This window comes from Haliotis rufescens, unplaced genomic scaffold (assembly GCF_023055435.1).
Source record: "Haliotis rufescens isolate VD_foot unplaced genomic scaffold, xgHalRufe1.0.p SCAF_24, whole genome shotgun sequence".
In the NCBI taxonomy this organism is placed as follows: Eukaryota; Metazoa; Mollusca; class Gastropoda; order Lepetellida; family Haliotidae; genus Haliotis; species Haliotis rufescens.
This window is the reverse complement of record NW_025963935.1, coordinates 9,166,506-9,190,855: the sequence shown is the minus strand read 5'-3', so window position 1 is coordinate 9,190,855 and position 24,350 is coordinate 9,166,506. Positions and strand designations below refer to the sequence as shown.

At 40.8% G+C, this 24,350-nt stretch overlaps 1 protein-coding gene across 1 annotated transcript in view; it reads left to right on the top strand.

Annotated features, from left to right (window-relative positions):
• Nucleotides 1-12,020: 12,020 nt before the first annotated feature.
• LOC124126958 (multiple epidermal growth factor-like domains protein 10) overlaps nt 12,021-24,350 on the top strand; it is a 62,575-nt gene continuing 50,245 nt past the window's right edge. Inside the window, exon 1 of the mRNA XM_046490483.2 lies at nt 12,021-12,092. Within this exon, the coding sequence (XP_046346439.2) occupies nt 12,050-12,092 (43 nt within the window). The 5' untranslated portion in view covers nt 12,021-12,049. The remainder of the gene's footprint in view (nt 12,093-24,350) is intronic.

The following is a 24,350-nucleotide window of genomic DNA, read 5'->3' as shown; positions in this document are numbered from 1 at the left end:
ATCTACGTAAAACTTCGGGATCAGACATTCAGGCAGGAAGTAGGCATCCCCATGGGTACCAATTGTACTCCCCTTCTTGCGGATCTGTTTCATTATGCATATGAATCGGAATTTCTGTTCCAATTGGCAAAGTCAAAACAAGGTAATATAACTTAAGCTTCAGGTATATCGATGATCTGATATCGTTCAATAACAATCAAATAGCCAATTCCCTTCGATTGATTTACTAACCTGAACCAGAAATAAAGGAGACCAGCGAGACCGCAGCATTTGTTTCATAGTTAGATCTCGGCATACAGATGCAGAGTGACAAGTGAGTGAGTTTATTCCAGTTATATGACGGCGTGTCAGCTTGATGTGGGAGGAAAGCCCAAAGTGATGCGGGTCTCAGACGTTTACCACTTTGGTGAAACCCACGAGCACGGGTATGGTGCAAACAAACCTAGAAACATAATCGGGGTGAACCGGGATTCGAACCCACAATCATAGGTTCCTGGCGTGTCCAGGGGACGCAACTCTGCACGGCGAATCGCGGCGCCTTAGACGCCTGGGCCACCCGTGCCCCCCAGACAAACACTCTCCAGGGACTGTATGACAAGAGAGATGACTTCAACTTTCCAATAGTCAACTTTCGCTTCGTGTCGAGTTATATTCAAGGAGCGCCTGGTATCGTTACTATTTGATAGTGATTTAGAAACACATGCTCATGATAAAGTCGGAATTTTACAATCGACTCTGCTTTATGCAGAGATTTCTATTGGATATGGAAAGGGTTTTGTCGCTTTGAACGTTTGATATATTGCTGTTTGTTTAAACATTGTTTACATAAATACCTTAAAACCATCTTGACCCTGTTGTGTCGCACATTACAACCATCTTGACCCTGTTGTGTCGCATATTACAACCATCATGACCCTGTTGTGTCGCATATTACAACCATTTTGACCCTATTGTGTGGACATATTACAACCATCTTGACCCTGTTCTGTCGCATATTATAACCATCATAAAAATTGTTGTGTCGCATATTACAACCATCTTGACCCTGTTGTGTGGACATATTATAACCATCTTGACCCTGTTGTGTCGCATATTACAACCATCATGACCCTGTTGTGTCGCATATTACAACCATCTTGACCCTATTGTGTCGCATATTACAACCATCATGACCCTATTGTGTGGCATATTACAACCATCTTGACCCTGTTGTGTCGCATATTACAACCATCTTGACCCTATTGTGTGGACATATTACAACCATCTTGACCCTGTTGTGTCGCATATTACAACCATCTTGACCCTGTTGTGTCGCATATTACAACCATCTTGACCCTATTGTGTGGCATATTACAACCATCTTGACCCTGTTGTGTCGCATATTACAACCATCTTGACCCTATTGTGTGGCATATTACAACCATCTTGACCCTGTTGTGTGGCATATTACAACCATCTTGACCCTGTTGTGTAGCATATTACAACCATCTTGACCCTGTTGTGTGGACATATTACAACCATCTTGACCCTGTTGTGTAGCATATTACAACCATCTTGACCCTATTGTGTGGACATATTACAACCATCTTGACCCTGTTGTGTAGCATATTACAACCATCTTGACCCTATTGTGTGGCATATTACAACCATCTAGACCCTGTTGTGTGGACATATTACAACCATCTTGACCCTATTGTGTGGACATATTACAACCATCTTGACCCTATTGTGTGGACATATTACAACCATCTTGACCCTGTTGTGTCGCATATTACAACCATCTTGACCCTATTGTGTGGCATATTACAACCATCTTGACCCTGTTGTGTGGCATATTACAACCATCTTGACCCTGTTGTGTGGCATATTACAACCATCTTGACCCTATTGTGTGGACATATTACAACCATCTTGACCCTATTGTGTGGACATATTACAACCATCTTGACCCTGTTGTGTCGCATATTACAACCATCTTGACCCTATTGTGTGGCATATTACAACCATCTTGACCCTGTTGTGTGGCATATTACAACCATCTTGACCCTATTGTGTGGACATATTACAACCATCTTGACCCTGTTGTGTCGCATATTACAACCATCTTGGCCCTGTTGTGTTGCATATTACAACCATCTTGACCCTGTTGTGTGGACATATTACAACCATCTTGACCCTATTGAGTGGACATATTACAACCATCTTGACCCTGTTGTGTGGCATATTACAACCATCATGACCCTGTTGTGTCGCATATTACAACCATCTTGCCCCTGTTGTGTGGAATATTACAACCATCATGACCCTGTTGTGTCGCATATTACAACCATCTTGACCCTGTTGTGTGGCATATTACAACCATCTTGACCCTGTTGTGTCGCATATTACAACCATCTTGACCCTGTTGTGTGGCATATTACAACCATCTTGACCCTGTTGTGTGGACATATTACAACCATCTTGACCCTGTTGTGTGGAATATTACAACCATCTTGACCCTGTTGTGTGGCATATTACAACCATCTTGACCCTGTTGTGTCGCACATTACAACCATCTTGACCCTGTTGTGTGGCATATTACAACCATCTTGACCCTGTTGTGTGGACATATTACAACCATCTTGACCCTGTTGTGTGGACATATTACAACCATCTTGACCCTGTTGTGTGGAATATTACAACCATCATGACCCTGTTGTGTGGACATATTACAACCATCTTGACCCTGTTGTGTGGAATATTACAACCATCATGACCCTGTTGTGTAGCATATTACAACCATCTTGACCCTGTTGTGTCGCATATTACAACCATCTTGACCCTGTTGTGTGGAATATTACAACCATCATGACCCTGTTGTGTCGCATATTACAACCATCTGGCCCCTGTTGTGTGGAATATTACAACCATCATGACCCTGTTGTGTCGCATATTACAACCATCATGACCCTGTTGTGTCGCATATTAAAACCATCTTGACCCTGTTGTGTGGCATATTTCAATCATCTTGACCCTGTTGTGTCGCATATTACAACCATCTTGACCCTGTTGTGTCGCATATTACAACCATCTTGACCCTGTTGTGTCGCACATTACAACCATCTTGACCCTGTTGTGTAGCATATTACAACCGACTTGACCTTGTTGTATCGCATATTACAACCATCTTGACCCTGTTGTGTCGCATATTACAACCGACTTGACCTTGTTGTGTCGCATATTACAACCATCTTGACCCTGTTGTGTGGACATATAACAACCATCTTGACCCTGTTGTGTCGCATATTACAACCATCTTGACCCTGTTGTGTCGCATATTACAACCACCTTGACCCTGTTGTGTCGCATATTACAACCATCAAGACCTTGTGTTAGTTATTAGAACCATCTTGACCCTGTTGTGTCGCATATTACAACCATCTTGACCCTGTTGTGTAGCATATTACAACCGACTTGACCTTGTTGTGTCGCATATTACAACCATATTGACCCTGTTGTGTCGCATATTACAACCATCTTGACAGTATTGTATCGCATATTACAACCATCTTGACCCTATTTTTCGCATATTACAACCATCTTGACCCTGTTCTGTCGCATATTACAACCATCTTGACCCTGTTGTGTGGCATATTACAACCATCTTGACCCTGTTGTGTCGCATATTACAAGCGACTTGACCCTGTTGTGTGGCATATTACAACCATCATGACACAATTGTGTGGACATATTACAACCATCTTGACCCTGTTGTGTCGCATATTACAACCATCTTGACCCTGTTGTGTAGCATATTACAACCGACTTGACCTTGTTGTGTCGCATATTACAACCATATTGACCCTGTTGTGTCGCATATTACAACCATCTTGACACTATTGTATCGCATATTACAACCATCTTGACCCTATTTGTCACAGATTACAACTATCTTGACCCTGTTGTGTCGCATATTACAACCATCTTGACCCTGTTGTGTGGCATATTACAACCATCATGACCCAATTGTGTGGACATATTACAACCATCTTGACCCTGTTGTGTGGCATATTTCAATCATCTTGACCCTGTTGTGTGGCATATTACAACCATCTTGACCCTGTTGTGTCGCATTTTACAACCATCTTGACCCTGTTGTGTCGCATATTACAACCATCTTGACCCTGTTGTGTCGCATATTACAACCATCTTGACCCTGTTGTGTCGCATTTTACAACCATCTTGACCCTGTTGTGTCGCATATTACAACCATCTTGACCCTGTTGTGTCGCATATTACAACCATCTTGACCCTGTTGTGTAGCATATTACAACCGACTTGACCCTGTTGTGTCGCATATTACAACCACCTTGACCCTGTTGTGTGGCATATTACAACCATCTTGACCCTGTTTTGTGGCATATTACAACCATCTTGACCCTGTTGTGTGGCATATTACAACCATCAAGACATTGTGTCGCATATTACAACCATCATGACCCTGTTGTGTCGCATATTACAACCATCTTGACCCTGTTGTGTGGGCATATTACAACCATCTTGACCCTGTTGTGTTGCATATTACAACCACCTTGACCCTGTTGTGTCGCATATTACAACCACCTTGACCCTGTTGTGTGGCATATTACAACCATCTTGACCCTGTTGTGTCGCATTTTACAACCATCTTGACCCTGTTGTGTCGCATATTACAACCACCTTGACCCTGTTGTGTCGCATATTACAACCATCTTGACCCTGTTGTGTCGCATTTTACAACCATCTTGACCCTGTTGTGTCGCATATTACAACCATCTTGACCCTGTTGTGTCGCATATTACAACCATCTTGACCCTGTTGTGTAGCATATTACAACCGACTTGACCCTGTTGTGTCGCATATTACAACCACCTTGACCCTGTTGTGTGGCATATTACAACCATCTTGACCCTGTTGTGTGGCATATTACAACCATCAAGACCTTGTGTCGCATATTACAACCATCATGACCCTGTTGTGTCGCATATTACAACCATCTTGACCCTGTTGTGTGGCATATTACAACCATCTTGACCCTGTTGTGTTGCATATTACAACCACCTTGACCCTGTTGTGTCGCATATTACAACCACCTTGACCCTGTTGTGTCGCATATTACAACCATCAAGACCTTGTGTCGCATATTACAACCATCTTGACCCTGTTGTGTCACACATTACAACCATCTTGACCCTGTTGTGTCGCATATTACAACCATCTTGACCCTGTTGTGTCGCATATTACAACCACCTTGACCCTGTTGTGTCGCATATTACAATCATCTTGACCCTGTTGTGTTGCTTAGTAGAACCATCTTGACAAAACAGCAGAACGTACACATTTTCTTTGGAGATTCGAGAAAAATTCATTCTTGCACATAAATTTAGGTTAATAAGTCATTTCATTTTGTACTTATTTTTTCCTTTGAATGTGGCAACATTGTACCGAATATCCGCAACTTTGGAAAGAGAAAGCATTAAACCATATGTTCATGTCCAGTTGGAAAAATATCTTTGAATGTTTATAATAAATATTGATGCGTGACTTTATTAATATCAACGAACAGCTAAATTTATTCAAGACATTTTTCACAGAAAGATCTCCTGTTGCGTCGAAAAACCATAAAATTATGTTCTTTGCGTTATATATATTTAATTCTAAGAACGGAGATTAGTGGAAAAATGTAATGAAACTTTATTTGTAGTACCAATTTCAGCATCAATATGTTTGGTGACTTATGAACAAAACAATACAAGTATATATTGTGAGCCATGGCAAATTCTCAGCATGACAACCGAGTTACAACGACCTACGGCACAGCGCTCTTATGCCCCTTTTTCACGGATCAGTGAACACCTCTCCGTCTTGTTTTAACGTCCGAGTAACATCTATCTTCGCCATATAAACATCAAATGTCTTTGTATCGAATGAGTAAAATGTTTCGCCAAATATAATGTTTCGTGGCAAAATACACTTATCGATGTGCAATTAAAAGTGGCTACATTTGCAAGTTATTTTTTTGCCAAACAGAATCTTGGACAACATTAAGCACTCTTTCTTTCAGTTTGTTTGTTTGTTTGTTTGTTTTTTAACGCCGCACGAAGCAATATTCCAGCTATATGACGGCGGTGTGTAAATAATCGAGTCTAGGACAGACAATCCAGTCATTGACATCAGGAGCATCGATCCACGCAACTGGGATACGATGACCTGCAAGTCAGCGAGCCTGACCACCCGATCCCGTTAGTCGCCTCTTACGACAAGCATATTCGCCTTTTACGGCAAGCATGGGTTGCTGAAGGCCTATTCTACCCCGGATCTTAACGGGTCGATATAGATAGTAACTCTTTCTTTCAAACCATTGTTATTTTAGTAATTCATTTTACACTTTGAGGTAGACAATAAATACTGGCACAAAATACAGAACTGATACAAATGACATTCAGAAATTAACTCTAAAGGCATAGACATCGCCAGCCGCTAGTTGTAAGCAATTTGTTGCTGTGTGAACGCCAAATTGCATACAACTTCAATTCGTACAACTTATTACATACCACAAGTTGTACCAACTAGTTGTACCGTGTAAATGTCCTTTTACAGTCTGGCGTGTTGGGAGTATGTGTTGAAGGCAGGACAGTCAGACAAACCAGTAACAGGTTTATTGTTATTGTTTTATGATGGGCAACAGTCCTTCAGTTGTATTTGTAGGATATGTGACGTCATTTCATCTGTACTAGCCTGCAACACACACGAGTGAGTTAGTGAGTGAGTGAGTGAGTGAGTGAGTTGGGTTTAACGCCGTTTTTAACAGTATTCCTGTTATATCACGGCGTGTCAGCTTAATGTGGGAGGAAAGCCCGAAGTGATGCAGGTCTTGGACATTTACCACTTCGGTGAAACCCACGAGCACGGGTATGGTGCTCACAAACCTAGAAACATAATTTGTGCGAACCGGGATTCAAACCCACAATCATAGGTTTCTGGCGTGCCCAAGGGACGCAACTCTGCACAGCGAAGTTGACTGGGCAACCCGTGCCTCCGCAGCACACACGAGGACTGTCAGAACAAGGCCATGTGTGATGCCCGAGGCTGCAGGTGCCCGGCGGGAAGGGTGGTAAGACAGTTTATGTGTCTCAGAAAAGAATGTGATGGTGACATACTAGTTAAGGTACTAAGGTATTAAAGTACGCGTCAAAGGAAATTATGTTAAGATACGGATCTAAAGACATATACGACAGTAACAAGATACGGGTCTAAAGAAATAATACGACTGGATTAAAATACGGGTCTAATGATATAATATGCTAGTATTAAGATACTGGACTAAGAATATATAACGACAGTATTTAGATACGGTCTAAGTAAATTAAATTAGTATTAAGATACTGGACTAAGAAGATAATACGACAGTATTTAGATACGGGTCTAATGATATCATATGCAAGTATTAAGATACTGGACTAAGAATATAATACGACAGTATTTAGATACGGTCTAAGTAAATTATATGCTAGTATTAAGATACTGGACTAAGAATATAATACGACAGTATTTAGATACGGGTCTAATGATATCATATGCACGTATTAAGATACTGGACTAAGAATATGATACGACAGTATTTAGATACGGTCTAAGTAAATTATATGCTAGTATTAAGATACTGGACTAAGATTATAATACGACAGTATTTAGATACGGGTCTAATGATATCATATGCACGTATTAAAATACTGGACTAAGAATATGATACGACAGTATTTAGTTCCGGGTCTAATGATTGAATATGATAATACATGTATTGAGATACGGGTCGTAGGGAGCAATAAGAAATCATTAAGATACAGGTCTGAGGAAATAATAGGACAGTATTTAGATACGGGTCTAATGATATCATATGATAATGCATGTATTAAGATACGGGTCGTAGGAAGGAATAAGATAGCATGAAGATACAGGTCTGAGGAAATAATAGGACAGTATTAAGATACGGGTCTAATGATATCATATGATAATGCATGTATTAAGATACGGGTCGTAGGAAGGAATAAGATAGCATGAAGATACAGGTCTGAGGAAATAATAGGACAGTATTAAGATACGGGTCTAATGATATCATATGATAATGCATGTATTAAGATACGGGTCGTAGGAAGGAATAAGATAGCATGAAGATACAGGTCTGAGGAAATAATAGGACAGTATTAAGATACGGGTCGTAGGAAAGAAATATGACATTAAGATACACGTTTAAGGAAATAATGTGATAATGTAAAGATTCCGGTGTAAGGAAATGCCACAATGGTATTAGTATACAGATACAGGGAAATAAAATGTTAGTTTTAAGATATGGGTCAAACGTAATAATACCCTAAATTTAAGACACGGATCTGTGGAAATAATATGATGCCATTAAGAAACGGGTCTAAGGAAACATATGATAGTATTAAGAAACATGTCTATGGAAATAATATCATAGTATTAAGATACGGGTCTAAGGCACTGACATGATAAAATTAAGATACGGGTTTAAGGCACTAATATGATCATATTAACATAGGGGTCTAAGGCACTAATATGATCATATTAAGATACTGGTCTAAGGCACTAACATGATCATATTAAGATACTGGTCTAAGGCACTAATATGTTCATATTAAGATACGGGTCTAAGGAAATAATATGAAAGTATTAAGGTACAAGTTTAAGGAAGTAATATGATAGTATTAAGATACAGGTCTAAGGGAATAATATGAAAGTATTAAGGTACAAGTTAAAGGAAGTAATATGATAGTATTAAGATACAGGTCTAAGGGAATAATATGAAAGTATTAAGGTACAAGTTTAAGGAAGTAATATGATAGTATTAAGATACAGGTCTAAGGGAATAATATGAAAGTATTAAGGTACACGTTTAAGGAAGTAATATGATAGTATTAAGATACGTGTCTGGGGAAATAATATGATATTAATAAGATACGGGTCTAAAGACAAGCCTCGGAGTTTTGCACCTTTATCAACTGGTGCTGATATATTTCATATCAAAAGACGCTAGGATGTGATTTTATTTAACATCCAGCATCCTTGTTTCCAACTTTTTCAGTTTGTAGACAGAAATAAGCAGTGTCTTCAGTAGCAGAACCATTAGTGATGTCATTTGATTGTAACGTCATGGTAACCAATGACGTCACAATGGTCTGCAAAGCATTGTGATGCAATTTCATTGCAGCGATATCTACAATGTAGATATATAGAATGCTAAACGAGTAATACCAATTTTATGAAACTCGTGATTTAGTATCTGGTATCTGACGAGCGTGGGTAATAAATATAGAATACTAAACGAGCTCCCGTGCAATACCAATTTTATGAAACGGGTTGCATTATACTGGTACTACACGGGGTCGAGTTTAGTATTTTATTTTTTACTTGCCGTTTAAAACTTTTTTTAGAATTTCAATGTCGTGTGTGAATATAGGCAGACACCTGCGCAATGGCCCAACCTAAAAACTCAGGGTTCCTTTCCAGAAAGTTATCAATAACTCCCATAAATCTAGACGTACAAGTTTCGTGGGGCTACTATCGTCTTTATGGATACTGCACCACAAAGTTTACAATCACGTCACAATACCCGATGACATTTGTTGTGAAATTTTGTTGCAAAATCCACCGGCGAAACATTGCCATGTGACGTCAGCTAGCAACAGGGTTGCTGGGGTCATCGAGTGTGCATGAGCTCCTTTCAGTGATCTATCAACTCCATAAGCCATGTCGTTGAATAAGCCCAGGGATGTTGAGAGTTTTCAATATTTGTTCGTGAAACGAAACTTGTTCCCACAGTACATAAAAACTTGCTTTGGTACTACACAATGTGTTATACAGCTGTATGTTTATTAAACGGGTGATCTCTTCAAAGGCGAAAAATAAATCACTACATCTCACCTAAGCGATATCTCCTGTGGGAGCCAGTTTTGGATGATAAAATGATATATATTTTTTTACGAAATGGGTCTAAGGAAATATTATCATAATATCAAGATACAGGTCTCAGGAAATAATATAATGGTATTAAGATTCCGATCTTAGGAAGTATTATGATAGTATATAAATACCGATCTATGAAATAATAATATTGTACTAAGTTACGTTTCAAAAGAAATAATATGATAGTATTAAGATACGGGTGTAAGGAAATATGCTAGCGCATAAAATGGAAGTATTAAATGATGGGGTACTTTTATCATACTGGTTTAGAATTATCATTGTACGGCCAATGATACACGCAGAAACACGGCGATTTAACCTCACCAAATTATAATGGTTTTCATTTGATTTGAACACTAAATGGGGCCTTGTCAGCATGTTTCTGTGCGACATTCTCCGCCTGTGAATCAGCACATCGGCCAACCAGTCAAGCAGCACCTCTGTTGTTGGAGAGTGTTGTAAATTACAGGGCCATTAACTCCACCCACGTATGACAGGACGACTGTGACAAACGCTGCAGTTTGTGAAGCAAACGGTGAAGACCAACGCAACGAACAGTACTTTAGGGCTGTTACACAATACATGAAGCCTTTCACACAATACATTAGTGTGTCCCTGTGGGGGTAGATCAGGAGACGTTGCGGCACTAAAACTACGTTGAAGATGAATCATCGCGTTCTGCCACAATTCTGTTAGTGACGGGACTGTATTGGCAGCACATGCTGGTGTATGAATACTTAAGAATTGACAACGTGCACACTAGTGTTTACCCGTGTGCCTCCATTATTGAAAAAACATATTGAAACAATCCCCAGAAGAAAACAAATCTGTCTGCTATAATTACCCCACAGACTGCAAGCTCTACCAACTCTATGAAGGTTCATACTCAAATGGGGGCGGTCGGGTAGCCTAGTGGTTAAAGCGTTCGCTCGTCACGCCGAAGACCCGGGTTCGGTTCCCGACATGGGTACAATGTGTGAAGCCCATTTCTGGTGTCCCCCGCCGTGATATTACTGGAATATTGCTAAAAGCGGCGTAAATCCATACTCACTCGCTCACTCATACTCCAATGAACTCACAAAAAGTGAAAGTGAATTCTTAAATATGTATGTATGTATGTATGTATGTATGTATGTATGTATGTATGTATGTATGTATGTATGTATGTATGTATGTATGTATGTATGTATGCATGTATGTATGTATGTTAACGCCGCACTCAGCAATATGCCAGCTATATGACGGCGGTCTGTAAAATAATCGAATCTGGACCAGACATTCCAGTTATTAACAGCATGAGCATCGATCCACGCATCAACCAAGTCAGCGAGCCTGACCACCCGATCCCGTTAGTCGCCTCTTACGACAAGCATAGTCGCCTTTTACGGCAAGCATGGTTTGCTGAAGACCTATTCTACTCTGACAGGAACCCAGGAACTCAGGCATGACCATATACCCCTTTGGTATCACCTCCTGCGGCTGCGGGTACACATTCGGTTGCCTAGTCACTGAGACAAACTTCTCACACACAGAAACAGAAGGACAGGGAGCTTTAGACTTGTGGCTGTAAGAAGACTGGTCCTGCTACACAGAAACAGAAGGGCAGGGAGCTTTAGACTTGAGGTGGCTGTAAGGAGACTGGTCCTGCTACACAGTGACACACAAGGGCAGGGAGCTGTAGACTTGAGGTGGCTGTAAGGAGACTGGTCCTGCTACACAGAGACACACACGGACAGGGAGCTTTAGACTTGAGGTGGCTGTAAGGAGACTGGTCCTGCTACACAGAGACACACAAGGGCAGGGAGCTGTAGACTTGAGGTGGTTGTAAGAAGACCGGTCCTGCTACACAGAGACACACAAGGGCAGGGAGCTGTAGACTTGAGGTGGTTATAAGGAGACTGGTCCTGCTACACAGAGACACACAAGGACAGGGAGCTTTAGACTTGAGGTGGCTGTAAGGAGACTGGTCCTGCTAAACAGAGACACACACGGACAGGGAGCTGTAGACTTGAGGCGGTTGTAAGAAGACTGGTCGTGCTACACAGACATGACGAACCACTGTTTGCTCACTCTGGTGTTCGTCGTCGCAGGTAAAACATTGTTTTAAACAAACCGGACCTCATAGGTTTCTCAAGTAAAATTCACTGTTCACAAAAAGCAACTCAGATTCTGCTTGTTAGGGAATTGCTGGAGCTCACAGTAGATCAATGTGGATATTGGGTGGAGATCACCATCATCTGTCTTACTTACTGCAAGTTACTGTAAAGTTATACTTGTAGAATACATTGTTTTTAGAAATATACATTATTGTTTTATTTGTTTGTTTGTTGTTTAACGCCGCTCTCAGCAATATTACAGCTATATGACGGCGGTCTGTAAATAATCGAGCCTAGGCCAGACAATCCAGTGATTGATTTCATGAGCATCGATCCACGCAATAAGGATCGATGACATGCATCAACCAAGTCAGCCAGCCTGACCACCCGATTCCGTTAGTCGCCTCTTACGACAAGCTTAGTCGCCTTTTACGGCAAGCATGGTTTGCTGAAGACCTATGCTACCCCGGATCTTCACGGGACACTTTCATAAAACCGCTCAATGCACTTCTCCCCATCGGACGAGAGGTGTACCAGACAGCGTGAGCGAACGAAATCTTGCAACAAACGTAACTTCTAATTCACATCGACAACCCACTCAAAACACTGGACTCAACCTCTGCCGCTTCACTTAATATATTTGCTAGCACAAAAGAGTTCGGGTTTTATGCTTTATATTTTAATACCCTAATATAGCACAAGTCGTGCTTCGAAGGTTAAACAGCTGCTACGCTAAAGAATGCTGCACGGTTGTTTTGCGCGCTGGACCAGTCCATTTGGGACACGCTTGCTCTCAACAGTGTTGTATTTGGTTTCCTTTGGGGTGAGATATATAATGTGTCTTCTACCCCATCACTTAAGCCACGGATTATTCACACACTTAAATATGTATGTGTATATAGCATGACATTATGTGGATGTTCTGCTTTCAACACTGTTGTATTTGATTACGTTTGGTGTGCACCATTTGTACGCTGCTCGTTTGGTTCCAAAATCAATTTCGCGCAGATAAATCAAGCCTAGCTCTACTTTGAAAACACAGTATGTTTATCTCCTAAATAAATCATGTTAAACACACAGTTTAGGTTTACAATCTAAAAGGCATTACACTGGGTCAAATATGTCGCGGTATGAATAAGTAGTAGGGCCTAGGACTGGTAAATGTGAGGGTAGTTGTGATAGTGGTTGAAGCTTTACTGTGTATGGGACAGTTGTAATAGTGCTTGAAGCTTTACTGTGTATGGGGTAGTTGTAATAGTGGTTGAAGCTTTACTGTGTATGGGACAGTTGTAATAGTGCTTGAAGCTTTACTGTGTATGGGACAGTTGTGATAGTGGTTGAAGCTTTACTGTGTATGGGACAGTTGTGATAGTTGTGGAAGCTTTACTGTGTATGGGACAGTTGTAATAGTGGTGGAAGCTTTACTGTGTATGGGACAGTTGTGATAGTGGTGGAAGCTTTACTGTGTATGGGACAGTTGTGATAGTGGTTGAAGCTTTACTGTGTATGGGACAGTTGTGATAGTGGTTGAAGCTTTACTGTGTATGGGACAGTTGTGATAGTGGTTGAAGCTGTACTGTGTATGGGACAGTTGTGATAGTGGTTGAAGCTGTACTGTGTATGGGACAGTTGTGATAGTGGTTGAAGCTGTACTGTGTATGGGACAGTTGTAATAGTGGTGGAAGCTTTACTGTGTATGGGACAGTTGTGATAGTGGTGGAAGCTTTACTGTGTATGGGACAGTTGTGATAGTGGTTGAAGCTGTACTGTGTATTGGACAGTTGTAATAGTGGTTGAAGCTGTACTGTGTATGGGACAGTTGTAATAGTGGTGGAAGCTTTACTGTGTATGGGACAGTTGTGATAGTGGTGGAAGCTTTACTGTGTATGGGACAGCTGTGATAGTGGTTGAAGCTGTACTGTGTATGGGACAGTTGTGATAGTGGTTGAAGCTGTACTGTGTATGGGACATTTGTAATAGTGGTGGAAGCTTTACTGTGTATGGGACAGTTGTGATAGTGGTTGAAGCTGTACTGTGTATGGGACAGTTGTGATAGTGGTTGAAGCTTTACTGTGTATTGGACAGTTGTGATAGTGGTTGAAGCTGTACTGTGTATGGGACAGTTGTGATAGTGGTTGAAGCTGTACTGTGTATGGGATAGTTGTAATAGTAGTTGAAGCTGTATTGTGTATAGGATTATATTGTACAGACAAACACGCCTGTGAGAACGGAGGGACGTGTGATCCTACTGGTTCAGCAGATAATGGTGCCTGCTCGTGTCCAACAGGATATAGTGGGCGGAGATGTCAAACAGTTAACGGTTGAGGAACAGTGATTGTGGAAGCTGTACTGTGTATGGGGCAGTGGTAATAGTGGTTGAAGCTGTACTGTGTATGGGACAATTGTAATAGTGGTTGGAGCTGTACTGTGTATGGGACAGTTGTAATTGTGGTGAAAGCTGTACTGTGTATGGGGCAGTTGTAATAGTGGTGGAAGCTGTACTGTGTATGGGACTGTTGTAATTGTGGTGAAAGCTGTACTGTGTATGGGGCAGTTGTAATAGTGGTGGAAGCTGTACTGTGTATGGGACAGTTGTACTAGTGGTTTAAGCTGTACTGTGTATGGGACTGTTGTAATTGTGGTGTAAGCTTTACTGTGTATGGGACAGTTGTCATAGTAGTTGAAGCTGTACTGTGTATGTGACAGTTGTAATAGTGGTTGAAGCTGTACTGTGTATGGGACTGTTGTAATAGTGGTTAAAGCTGTACTGTGTATGGGACAGTTGTAATTGTGGTGAAAGCTGTACTGTGTATGGGGCAGTTGTAATAGTGGTGGAAGCTGTACTGTGTATGGGACTGTTGTAATTGTGGTGAAAGCTGTACTGTGTATGGGGCAGTTGTAATAGTGGTTGAAGCTGTACTGTGTATGGGACAGTTGTACTAGTGGTGGAAGCTGTACTGTGTATGCGACAGTTGTCATAGTAGTTGAAGCTGTACTTAGTATGGGACAGTTGTAATATTGATTGAAACTGTACTGTGTATGGGACAGCTGTAATAGTGGTGGAAGCTGTACTGTTTATGGGACTGTTGTAAAAGTGGTTAAAGCTGTGCTGTGTATGGGACTGTTGTAATAGTGGTTGAAGCTGTACTGTGTATGGGACAGTTGTAATAGTGGTTGAAGCTGTACTGTGTATGGGACAGTTGTACTAGTGGTTGAAGCTGTACTGTATATGGGAGAGTTGTAATAGTGGTTAAAGCTGTACTGTGTATGGGACTGTTGTTAAAGTGGTTAAAGCTGTGCTGTGTATGGGACTGTTGTAATAGTGGTTGAAGCTGTACTGTGTATGGGACAGTTGTAATAGTGGTTGAAGCTGTACTGTGTATGGGACAGTTGTACTAGTGGTTGAAGCTGTACTGTGTATGGGATAGTTGTTATAGTGGTTGAAGCTGTACTGTGTATGGGGCAGTTGTAATAGTGGTTAAAGCTGTACTGTGTATGGGACTGTTGTAATTGTGGTGAAAGCTGTACTGTGTATGGGACAGTTGTCATAGTAGTTGAAGCTGTACTGTTTATGGGACTGTTGTAAAAGTGGTTAAAGCTGTGCTGTGTATGGGACTGTTGTAATAGTGGTTGAAGCTGTACTGTGTATGGGACAGTTGTAATAGTGGTTGAAGCTGTACTGTGTATGGGACAGTTGTACTAGTGGTTGAAGCTGTACTGTGTATGGGAGAGTTGTAATAGTGGTTGAAGCTGTACTGTGTATGGGAGAGTTGTAATAGTGGTTGAAGCTGTACTGTGTATGGGACAGTTGTACTAGTGGTTGAAACTGTACTGTGTATGGGACAGTTATACTAGTGGTTGAAGCTGTACTGTTTATTGGACTGTTGTATTAGTGGTTGAAGCTGTACTGTATTTTGGATATTTGTAAAAGTGTTTGAAAATACACTGTATTTTGGATATATGTAATGGTGGTTGAAGTTGTACTGTGTATGGGATATATGTAATAGTGGTTGAAGCTGTACTGCACATGGGGTAGTTGTTATAGTAGTTGACATTTTTCTGCACATGGGGTAGTTGTGATAGTGGTTGACATTGTTCTGCACATGGGGTAGTTGTTATAGTAGTTGACATTGTTCTGCACATGGGGTAGTTGTTATAGTAGTTGACATTGTTCTGCACATGAGGTAGTTGTGATAGTGGTTGACATTGTTCTGCACATGGGGTAGTTGTTATTGTGGTTGACATTGTTCTGCACATGGGGTAATTGTTATAGTGGTTGACATTGTTCTGCACATGGGGTAGTTGTTATAGTGGTTGACATTGTTCTGCACATGGGGTAGTTGTTAAAGTAGTTGACATTGTTCTGCACATGCGGTAGTTGTGAGGGTAGTTGACATTGTTCTGCACATGGGGTAGTTGTTATAGTAGTTGACATTGTTCTGCACATGGGGTACTTGTTATAGTGATTGACATTGTTCTGCACATGGGGTACTTGTTATAGTGATTGACATCGTTCTGCACATGAGGTAGTTGTTAAAGTAGTTGACATTGTTCTGCACATGAGGTAGTTGTTATAGTAGTTGACATTGTTCTGCACATGGGGTTGTTGTTAAAGTAGTTGACATTGTTCTGCACATGGGGTAGTTGTTATAGTAGCTGACATTGTTCTGCACATGGGGTAGTTGTTATAGTGGTTGACATTGTTCTGCACAAGGGGTTGTTGTTAAAGTAGTTGACATTGTTCTGCACATGGGGTAGTTGTTAAAGTAGTTGACATTGTTCTGCACATGAGGTAGTTGTTATAGTAGTTGACATTGTTCTGCACAAGGGGTTGTTGTTAAAGTAGTTGACATTGTTCTGCACATGGGGTAGTTGTTAAAGTAGTTGACATTGTTCTGCACATGGGGTAGTTGTTATAGTGGTTGACATTGTTCTGCACATGGGGTAGTTGTGATAGTAGTTGACATTGTTCTGCACATGGGGTAGTTGTGATAGTGGTTGACATTGTTCTGCACATGGTTTAGTTGTTATTGTGGTTGACATTGTTCTGCACATGGGGTAGTTGTTATAGTGGTTGACATTGTTCTGCACATGGGGTAGTTGTTATAGTAGTTGACATTGTTCTGCACATGAGGTAGTTGTTATTGTGGTTGACATTGTTCTGCACATGAGGTAGTTGTTATAGTGGTTGACATTGTTCTGCACATGGGGTAGTTGTTATTGTGGTTGACATTGTTCTGCACATGGGGTAGTTGTTATAGTGGTTGACATTGTTCTGAACACGGGGTTGTTGTTATTGTGGTTGACATTGTTCTGCACATGGGGTAGTTGTTATTGTGGTTGACATTGTTCTGCACATGGAGTAGTTGTTAAAGTAGTTGACATTGTTCTGCACATGGGGTAGTTGTTATAGTAGTTAACATTGTTCTGCACATGGGGTAGTTGTTATTGTGGTTGACATTGTTCTGCACATGGGGTAATTGTTATAGTGGTTGACATTGTTCTGCACATGGGGTAGTTGTTATAGTGGTTGACATTGTTCTGCACATGGGGTAGTTGTTATAGTGGTTGACATTGTTCTGCACATGGGGTAGTTGTTATAGTGGTTGACATTGTTCTGCACATGGGGTAGTTGTTATAGTGGTTGACATTGTTCTGCACATGGGGTAATTGTTATAGTGGTTGACATTGTTCTGCACATGGGGTAGTTGTTATAGTGGTTGACATTGTTCTGCACATGGGGTAGTTGTTATTGTGGTTGACATTGTTCTGCACATGGGGTAATTGTTATAGTGGTTGACATTGTTCTGCACATGGGGTAGTTGTTATAGTGGTTGACATTGTTCTGCACATGGGGTAGTTGTGATAGTGGTTGACATTGTTCTGCACATGGGGTAGTTGTTAAAGTAGTTGACATTGTTCTGCACAAGGGGTATTTGTTATAGTAGTTGACATTGTTCTTAACATGGGGTAGTTGTTATAGTGGTTGACATTGTTCTGCACATGGTTTAGTTGTTATTGTGGTTGACATTGTTCTGCACATGGGGTAGTTGTTATAGTGGTTGACATTGTTCTGCACATGGGGTAGTTGTTATAGTGGTTGACATTGTTCTGCACATGGGGTAGTTGTTAAAGTAGTTGACATTGTGCTGCACATGGGGTAGTTGTTATTGTTGTTGACATTGTTCTGCACATGGGGTAGTTGTTAAAGTAGTTGACATTGTTCTGCACATGAGGTAGTTGTTATAGTGGTTGACATTGTTCTGCACATGGGCTAGTTGTTAAAGTAGTTGACATTGTGCTGCACATGGGGTAGTTGTTATTGTGGTTGACATTGTTCTGCACATGGGGTAGTTGTTAAAGTAGTTGACATTGTTCTGCACATGAGGTAGTTGTTATAGTGGTTGACATTGTTCTGCACATGGGGTAGTTGTTAAAGTAGTTGACATTGTTCTGCACATGAGGTAGTTGTTATTGCAGTTGACATTGTTCTGCACATGGGGTAGTTGTTATAGTGGTTGACATTGTTCTGCACATGGGGTAGTTGTTATTGCAGTTGACATTGTTCTGCACATGGGGTAGTTGTTATAGTGGTTGACATTGTTCTGCACATGGGGTAGTTGTTATTGTGGTTGACATTGTTCTGCACATGGGGTAGTTGTTATTGTAGTTGACATTGTTCTGCACATTGGGTAGTTGTTATAGTGGTTGACATTGTTCTGCACATGGGGTAGTTGTTATTGTGGTTGACATTGTACTGCACAAGGGGTAGTTGTTATTGTAGTTGACATTGTTCTTAACATGGGGTAGTTGTTACAGTGGTTGACATTGTTCTGCACATGGTTTAGTTGTTATTGTGGTTGACATTGTTCTGCACATGGGGTAGTTGTTATTGTGGTTGACATTGTTCTGCACATGGGGTAGTTGTTATAGTAGTTGACATTGTTCTGCACATGGGGTAATTGTTATTGTGGTTTACATTGTTCTGCACATGGGGTAGTTGTTATAGTAGTTGACATTGTTCTGCACATGGGGTAGTTGTTAAGGTAGTTGGCATTGTTCTGCACATGGGGTAGTTGTTATAGTGGTTGACATTGTTCTGCACATGGGGTAGTTGTTGTAGTGGTTTACATTGTTCTGCACATGGGGTAGTTGTTATTGTGGTTGACATTGTTCTGCACATGGGGTAGTTGTTATAGTGGTTGACATTGTTCTGCACATGGGGTAGTTGTTATTGTAGTTGACATTGTTCTGCACATGGGGTAGTTGTTATTGTAGTTGACATTGTTCTGCACATAAGGTAGTTGTTATAGTGGTTGACATTGTTCTGCACATGGGGTACTTGTTATAGTAGCTGACATTGTTCTGCACATGGGGTAGTTGTTATAGTGGTTGACATTGTTCTGCACAAGGGGTTGTTGTTAAAGTAGTTGACATTGTTCTGCACATGGGGTAGTTGTTAAAGTAGTTGACATTGTTCTGCACATGAGGTAGTTGTTATAGTAGTTGACATTGTTCTGCACAAGGGGTTGTTGTTAAAGTAGTTGACATTGTTCTGCACATGGGGTAGTTGTTAAAGTAGTTGACATTGTTCTGCACATGGGGTAGTTGTTATAGTGGTTGACATTGTTCTGCACATGGGGTAGTTGTGATAGTAGTTGACATTGTTCTGCACATGGGGTAGTTGTTATAGTGGTTGACATTGTTCTGCACATGGGGTAGTTGTTATAGTGGTTGACATTGTTCTGCACATGGGGTAGTTGTTAAAGTAGTTGACATTGTTCTGCACATGGGGTAGTTGTGATAGTGGTTGACATTGTTCTGCACATGGTTTAGTTGTTATTGTGGTTGACATTGTTCTGCACATGGGGTAGTTGTTATAGTGGTTGACATTGTTCTGCACATGGGGTAGTTGTTATAGTAGTTGACATTGTTCTGCACATGAGGTAGTTGTTATTGTGGTTGACATTGTTCTGCACATGAGGTAGTTGTTATAGTGGTTGACATTGTTCTGCACATGGGGTAGTTGTTATTGTGGTTGACATTGTTCTGCACATGGGGTAGTTGTTATAGTGGTTGACATTGTTCTGAACACGGGGTTGTTGTTATTGTGGTTGACATTGTTCTGCACATGGGGTAGTTGTTATTGTGGTTGACATTGTTCTGCACATGGAGTAGTTGTTAAAGTAGTTGACATTGTTCTGCACATGGGGTAGTTGTTATAGTAGTTAACATTGTTCTGCACATGGGGTAGTTGTTATTGTGGTTGACATTGTTCTGCACATGGGGTAATTGTTATAGTGGTTGACATTGTTCTGCACATGGGGTAGTTGTTATAGTGGTTGACATTGTTCTGCACATGGGGTAGTTGTTATAGTGGTTGACATTGTTCTGCACATGGGGTAGTTGTTATAGTGGTTGACATTGTTCTGCACATGGGGTAGTTGTTATAGTGGTTGACATTGTTCTGCACATGGGGTAATTGTTATAGTGGTTGACATTGTTCTGCACATGGGGTAGTTGTTATAGTGGTTGACATTGTTCTGCACATGGGGTAGTTGTTATTGTGGTTGACATTGTTCTGCACATGGGGTAATTGTTATAGTGGTTGACATTGTTCTGCACATGGGGTAGTTGTTATAGTGGTTGACATTGTTCTGCACATGGGGTAGTTGTTATAGTGGTTGACATTGTTCTGCACATGGGGTAGTTGTTAAAGTAGTTGACATTGTTCTGCACAAGGGGTATTTGTTATAGTAGTTGACATTGTTCTTAACATGGGGTAGTTGTTATAGTGGTTGACATTGTTCTGCACATGGTTTAGTTGTTATTGTGGTTGACATTGTTCTGCACATGGGGTAGTTGTTATAGTGGTTGACATTGTTCTGCACATGGGGTAGTTGTTATAGTGGTTGACATTGTTCTGCACATGGGGTAGTTGTTAAAGTAGTTGACATTGTGCTGCACATGGGGTAGTTGTTATTGTTGTTGACATTGTTCTGCACATGGGGTAGTTGTTAAAGTAGTTGACATTGTTCTGCACATGAGGTAGTTGTTATAGTGGTTGACATTGTTCTGCACATGGGGTAGTTGTTAAAGTAGTTGACATTGTGCTGCACATGGGGTAGTTGTTATTGTGGTTGACATTGTTCTGCACATGGGGTAGTTGTTAAAGTAGTTGACATTGTTCTGCACATGAGGTAGTTGTTATAGTGGTTGACATTGTTCTGCACATGGGGTAGTTGTTAAAGTAGTTGACATTGTTCTGCACATGAGGTAGTTGTTATAGTGGTTGACATTGTTCTGCACATGGGGTAGTTGTTATTGCAGTTGACATTGTTCTGCACATGGGGTAGTTGTTATAGTGGTTGACATTGTTCTGCACATGGGGTAGTTGTTATTGTGGTTGACATTGTTCTGCACATGGGGTAGTTGTTATTGTAGTTGACATTGTTCTGCACATTGGGTAGTTGTTATAGTGGTTGACATTGTTCTGCACATGGGGTAGTTGTTATTGTGGTTGACATTGTACTGCACAAGGGGTAGTTGTTATTGTAGTTGACATTGTTCTTAACATGGGGTAGTTGTTACAGTGGTTGACATTGTTCTGCACATGGTTTAGTTGTTATTGTGGTTGACATTGTTCTGCACATGGGGTAGTTGTTATTGTGGTTGACATTGTTCTGCACATGGGGTAGTTGTTATAGTAGTTGACATTGTTCTGCACAAGGGGTAGTTGTTATAGTAGTTGACATTGTTCTGCACATGGGGTAATTGTTATTGTGGTTTACATTGTTCCGACATGGGGTAGTTGTTATAGTAGTTGACATTGTTCTGCACATGGGGTAGTTGTTAAGGTAGTTGGCATTGTTCTGCACATGGGGTAGTTGTTATAGTGGTTGACATTGTTCTGCACATGGGGTAGTTGTTGTAGTGGTTTACATTGTTCTGCACATGGGGTAGTTGTTATTGTGGTTGACATTGTTCTGCACATGGGGTAGTTGTTATAGTGGTTGACATTGTTCTGCACATGGGGTAGTTGTTATTGTAGTTGACATTGTTCTGCACATGGGGTAGTTGTTATTGTAGTTGACATTGTTCTGCACATAAGGTAGTTGTTATAGTGGTTGACATTGTTCTGCACATGGGGTACTTGTTATAGTGGTTGACATTGTTCTGCACATGGGGTAGTTGTTATAGTAGTTGACATTGTTCTGCACATGGGGTAGTTGTTATTGTGGTTGACATTGTTCTGCACATAGGGTAGTTGTTATAGTAGTTGACATTGTTCTGCACATGAGGTAGTTGTTATAGTAGTTAACATTGTTCTGCACATGGGGTAGTTGTTGTAGAGGTTGACATTGTTCTGCACATGGTGTAGTTGTTATAGTGGTTGACATTGTTCTGCACATGGGGTAGTTGTTATAGTGGTTGACATTGTTCTGCACATAAGGTAGTTGTTATAGTGGTTGACATTGTTCTGCACATGGGGTACTTGTTATAGTGGTTGACATTGTTCTGCACATGGGGTAGTTGTTATAGTAGTTGACATTGTTCTGCACATGGGGTAGTTGTTATTGTGGTTGACATTGTTCTGCACATAGGGTAGTTGTTATAGTAGTTGACATTGTTCTGCACATGAGGTAGTTGTTATAGTAGTTAACATTGTTCTGCACATGGGGTAGTTGTTGTAGAGGTTGACATTGTTCTGCACATGGTGTAGTTGTTATAGTGGTTGACATTGTTCTGCACATGGGGTAGTTGTTATAGTGGTTGACATTGTTCTGCACATGAGGTAGTTGTTATAGTGGTTGACATTGTTCTGCACATGGGGTAGTTGTTATTGTAGTTGACATTGTTCTGCACATAAGGTAGTTGTTATAGTGGTTGACATTGTTCTGCACATGGGGTACTTGTTATAGTGGTTGACATTGTTCTGCACATGGGGTAGTTGTTATAGTAGTTGACATTGTTCTGCACATGGGGTAGTTGTTATTGTGGTTGACATTGTTCTGCACATAGGGTAGTTGTTATAGTAGTTGACATTGTTCTGCACATGGGGTAGTTGTTATAGTGGTTGACATTGTTCTGCACATGGGGTAGTTGTTATAGTGGTTGACATTGTTCTGCACATGGGGTAGTTGTTAAAGTAGTTGACATTGTTCTGCACATGAGGTAGTTGTTATAGTGGTTGACATTGTTCTGCACATGGGGTAATTGTTATAGTGGTTGACATTGTTCTGCACATGGGGTAGTTGTTATAGTGGTTGACATTGTTCTGCACATGGGGTAGTTGTTATAGTAGTTGACATTGTTCTGCACATGGGGTAGTTGTTAAAGTAGTTGACATTGTTCTGCACATGGGGTAGTTGTTGTAGAGGTTGACATTGTTCTGCACATGGTGTAGTTGTTATAGTGGTTGACATTGTTCTGCACATGGGGTAGTTGTTATAGTGGTTGACATTGTTCTGCACATGAGGTAGTTGTTATAGTAGTTGACATTGTTCTGCACATGGTGTAGTTGTTATTGTGGTTGACATTGTTCTGCACATAAGGTAGTTGTTATTGTGGTTGACATTTTTCTGCACAAGGGGTAGTTGTTGTAGTGGTTTACATTGTTCTGCACATGGGGTAGTTGTTATAGTAGTTGACATTGTTTTGCACATGGGGTAGTTGTTATTGTGGTTGACATTGTTCTGCACATGGGGTAGTTGTTATAGTAGTTGACATTGTTCTGCACATGGGGTAGTTGTTAAAGTAGTTGACATTGTTCTGCACATGGGGTAGTTGTGATAGTGGTTGACATTGTTCTGCACATGGGGTAGTTGTTATAGTAGTTGACACTGTTCTGCACATGGGGTAGTTGTTATTGTGGTTGACATTGTTCTGGATATGGGGTAGTTGTGATAGTGGTTGACATTGTTTTGCACATGGGGTAGTTGTTATAGTAGTTGACATTGTTCTGCACATGGGGTAGTTGTGATAGTGGTTGACATTGTTCTGCACATGGGGTAGTTGTGATAGTGGTTGACATTGTTCTGCACATGGGGTAGTTGTTATAGTAGTTGACACTGTTCTGCACATGGGGTAGTTGTTATTGTGGTTGACATTGTTCTGGATATGGGGTAGTTGTGATAGTGGTTGACATTGTTTTGCACATGGGGTAGTTGTTATAGTAGTTGACATTGTTCTGCACATGGGGTAGTTGTGATAGTGGTTGACATTGTTCTGCACAAGGGGTAGTTGTGATAG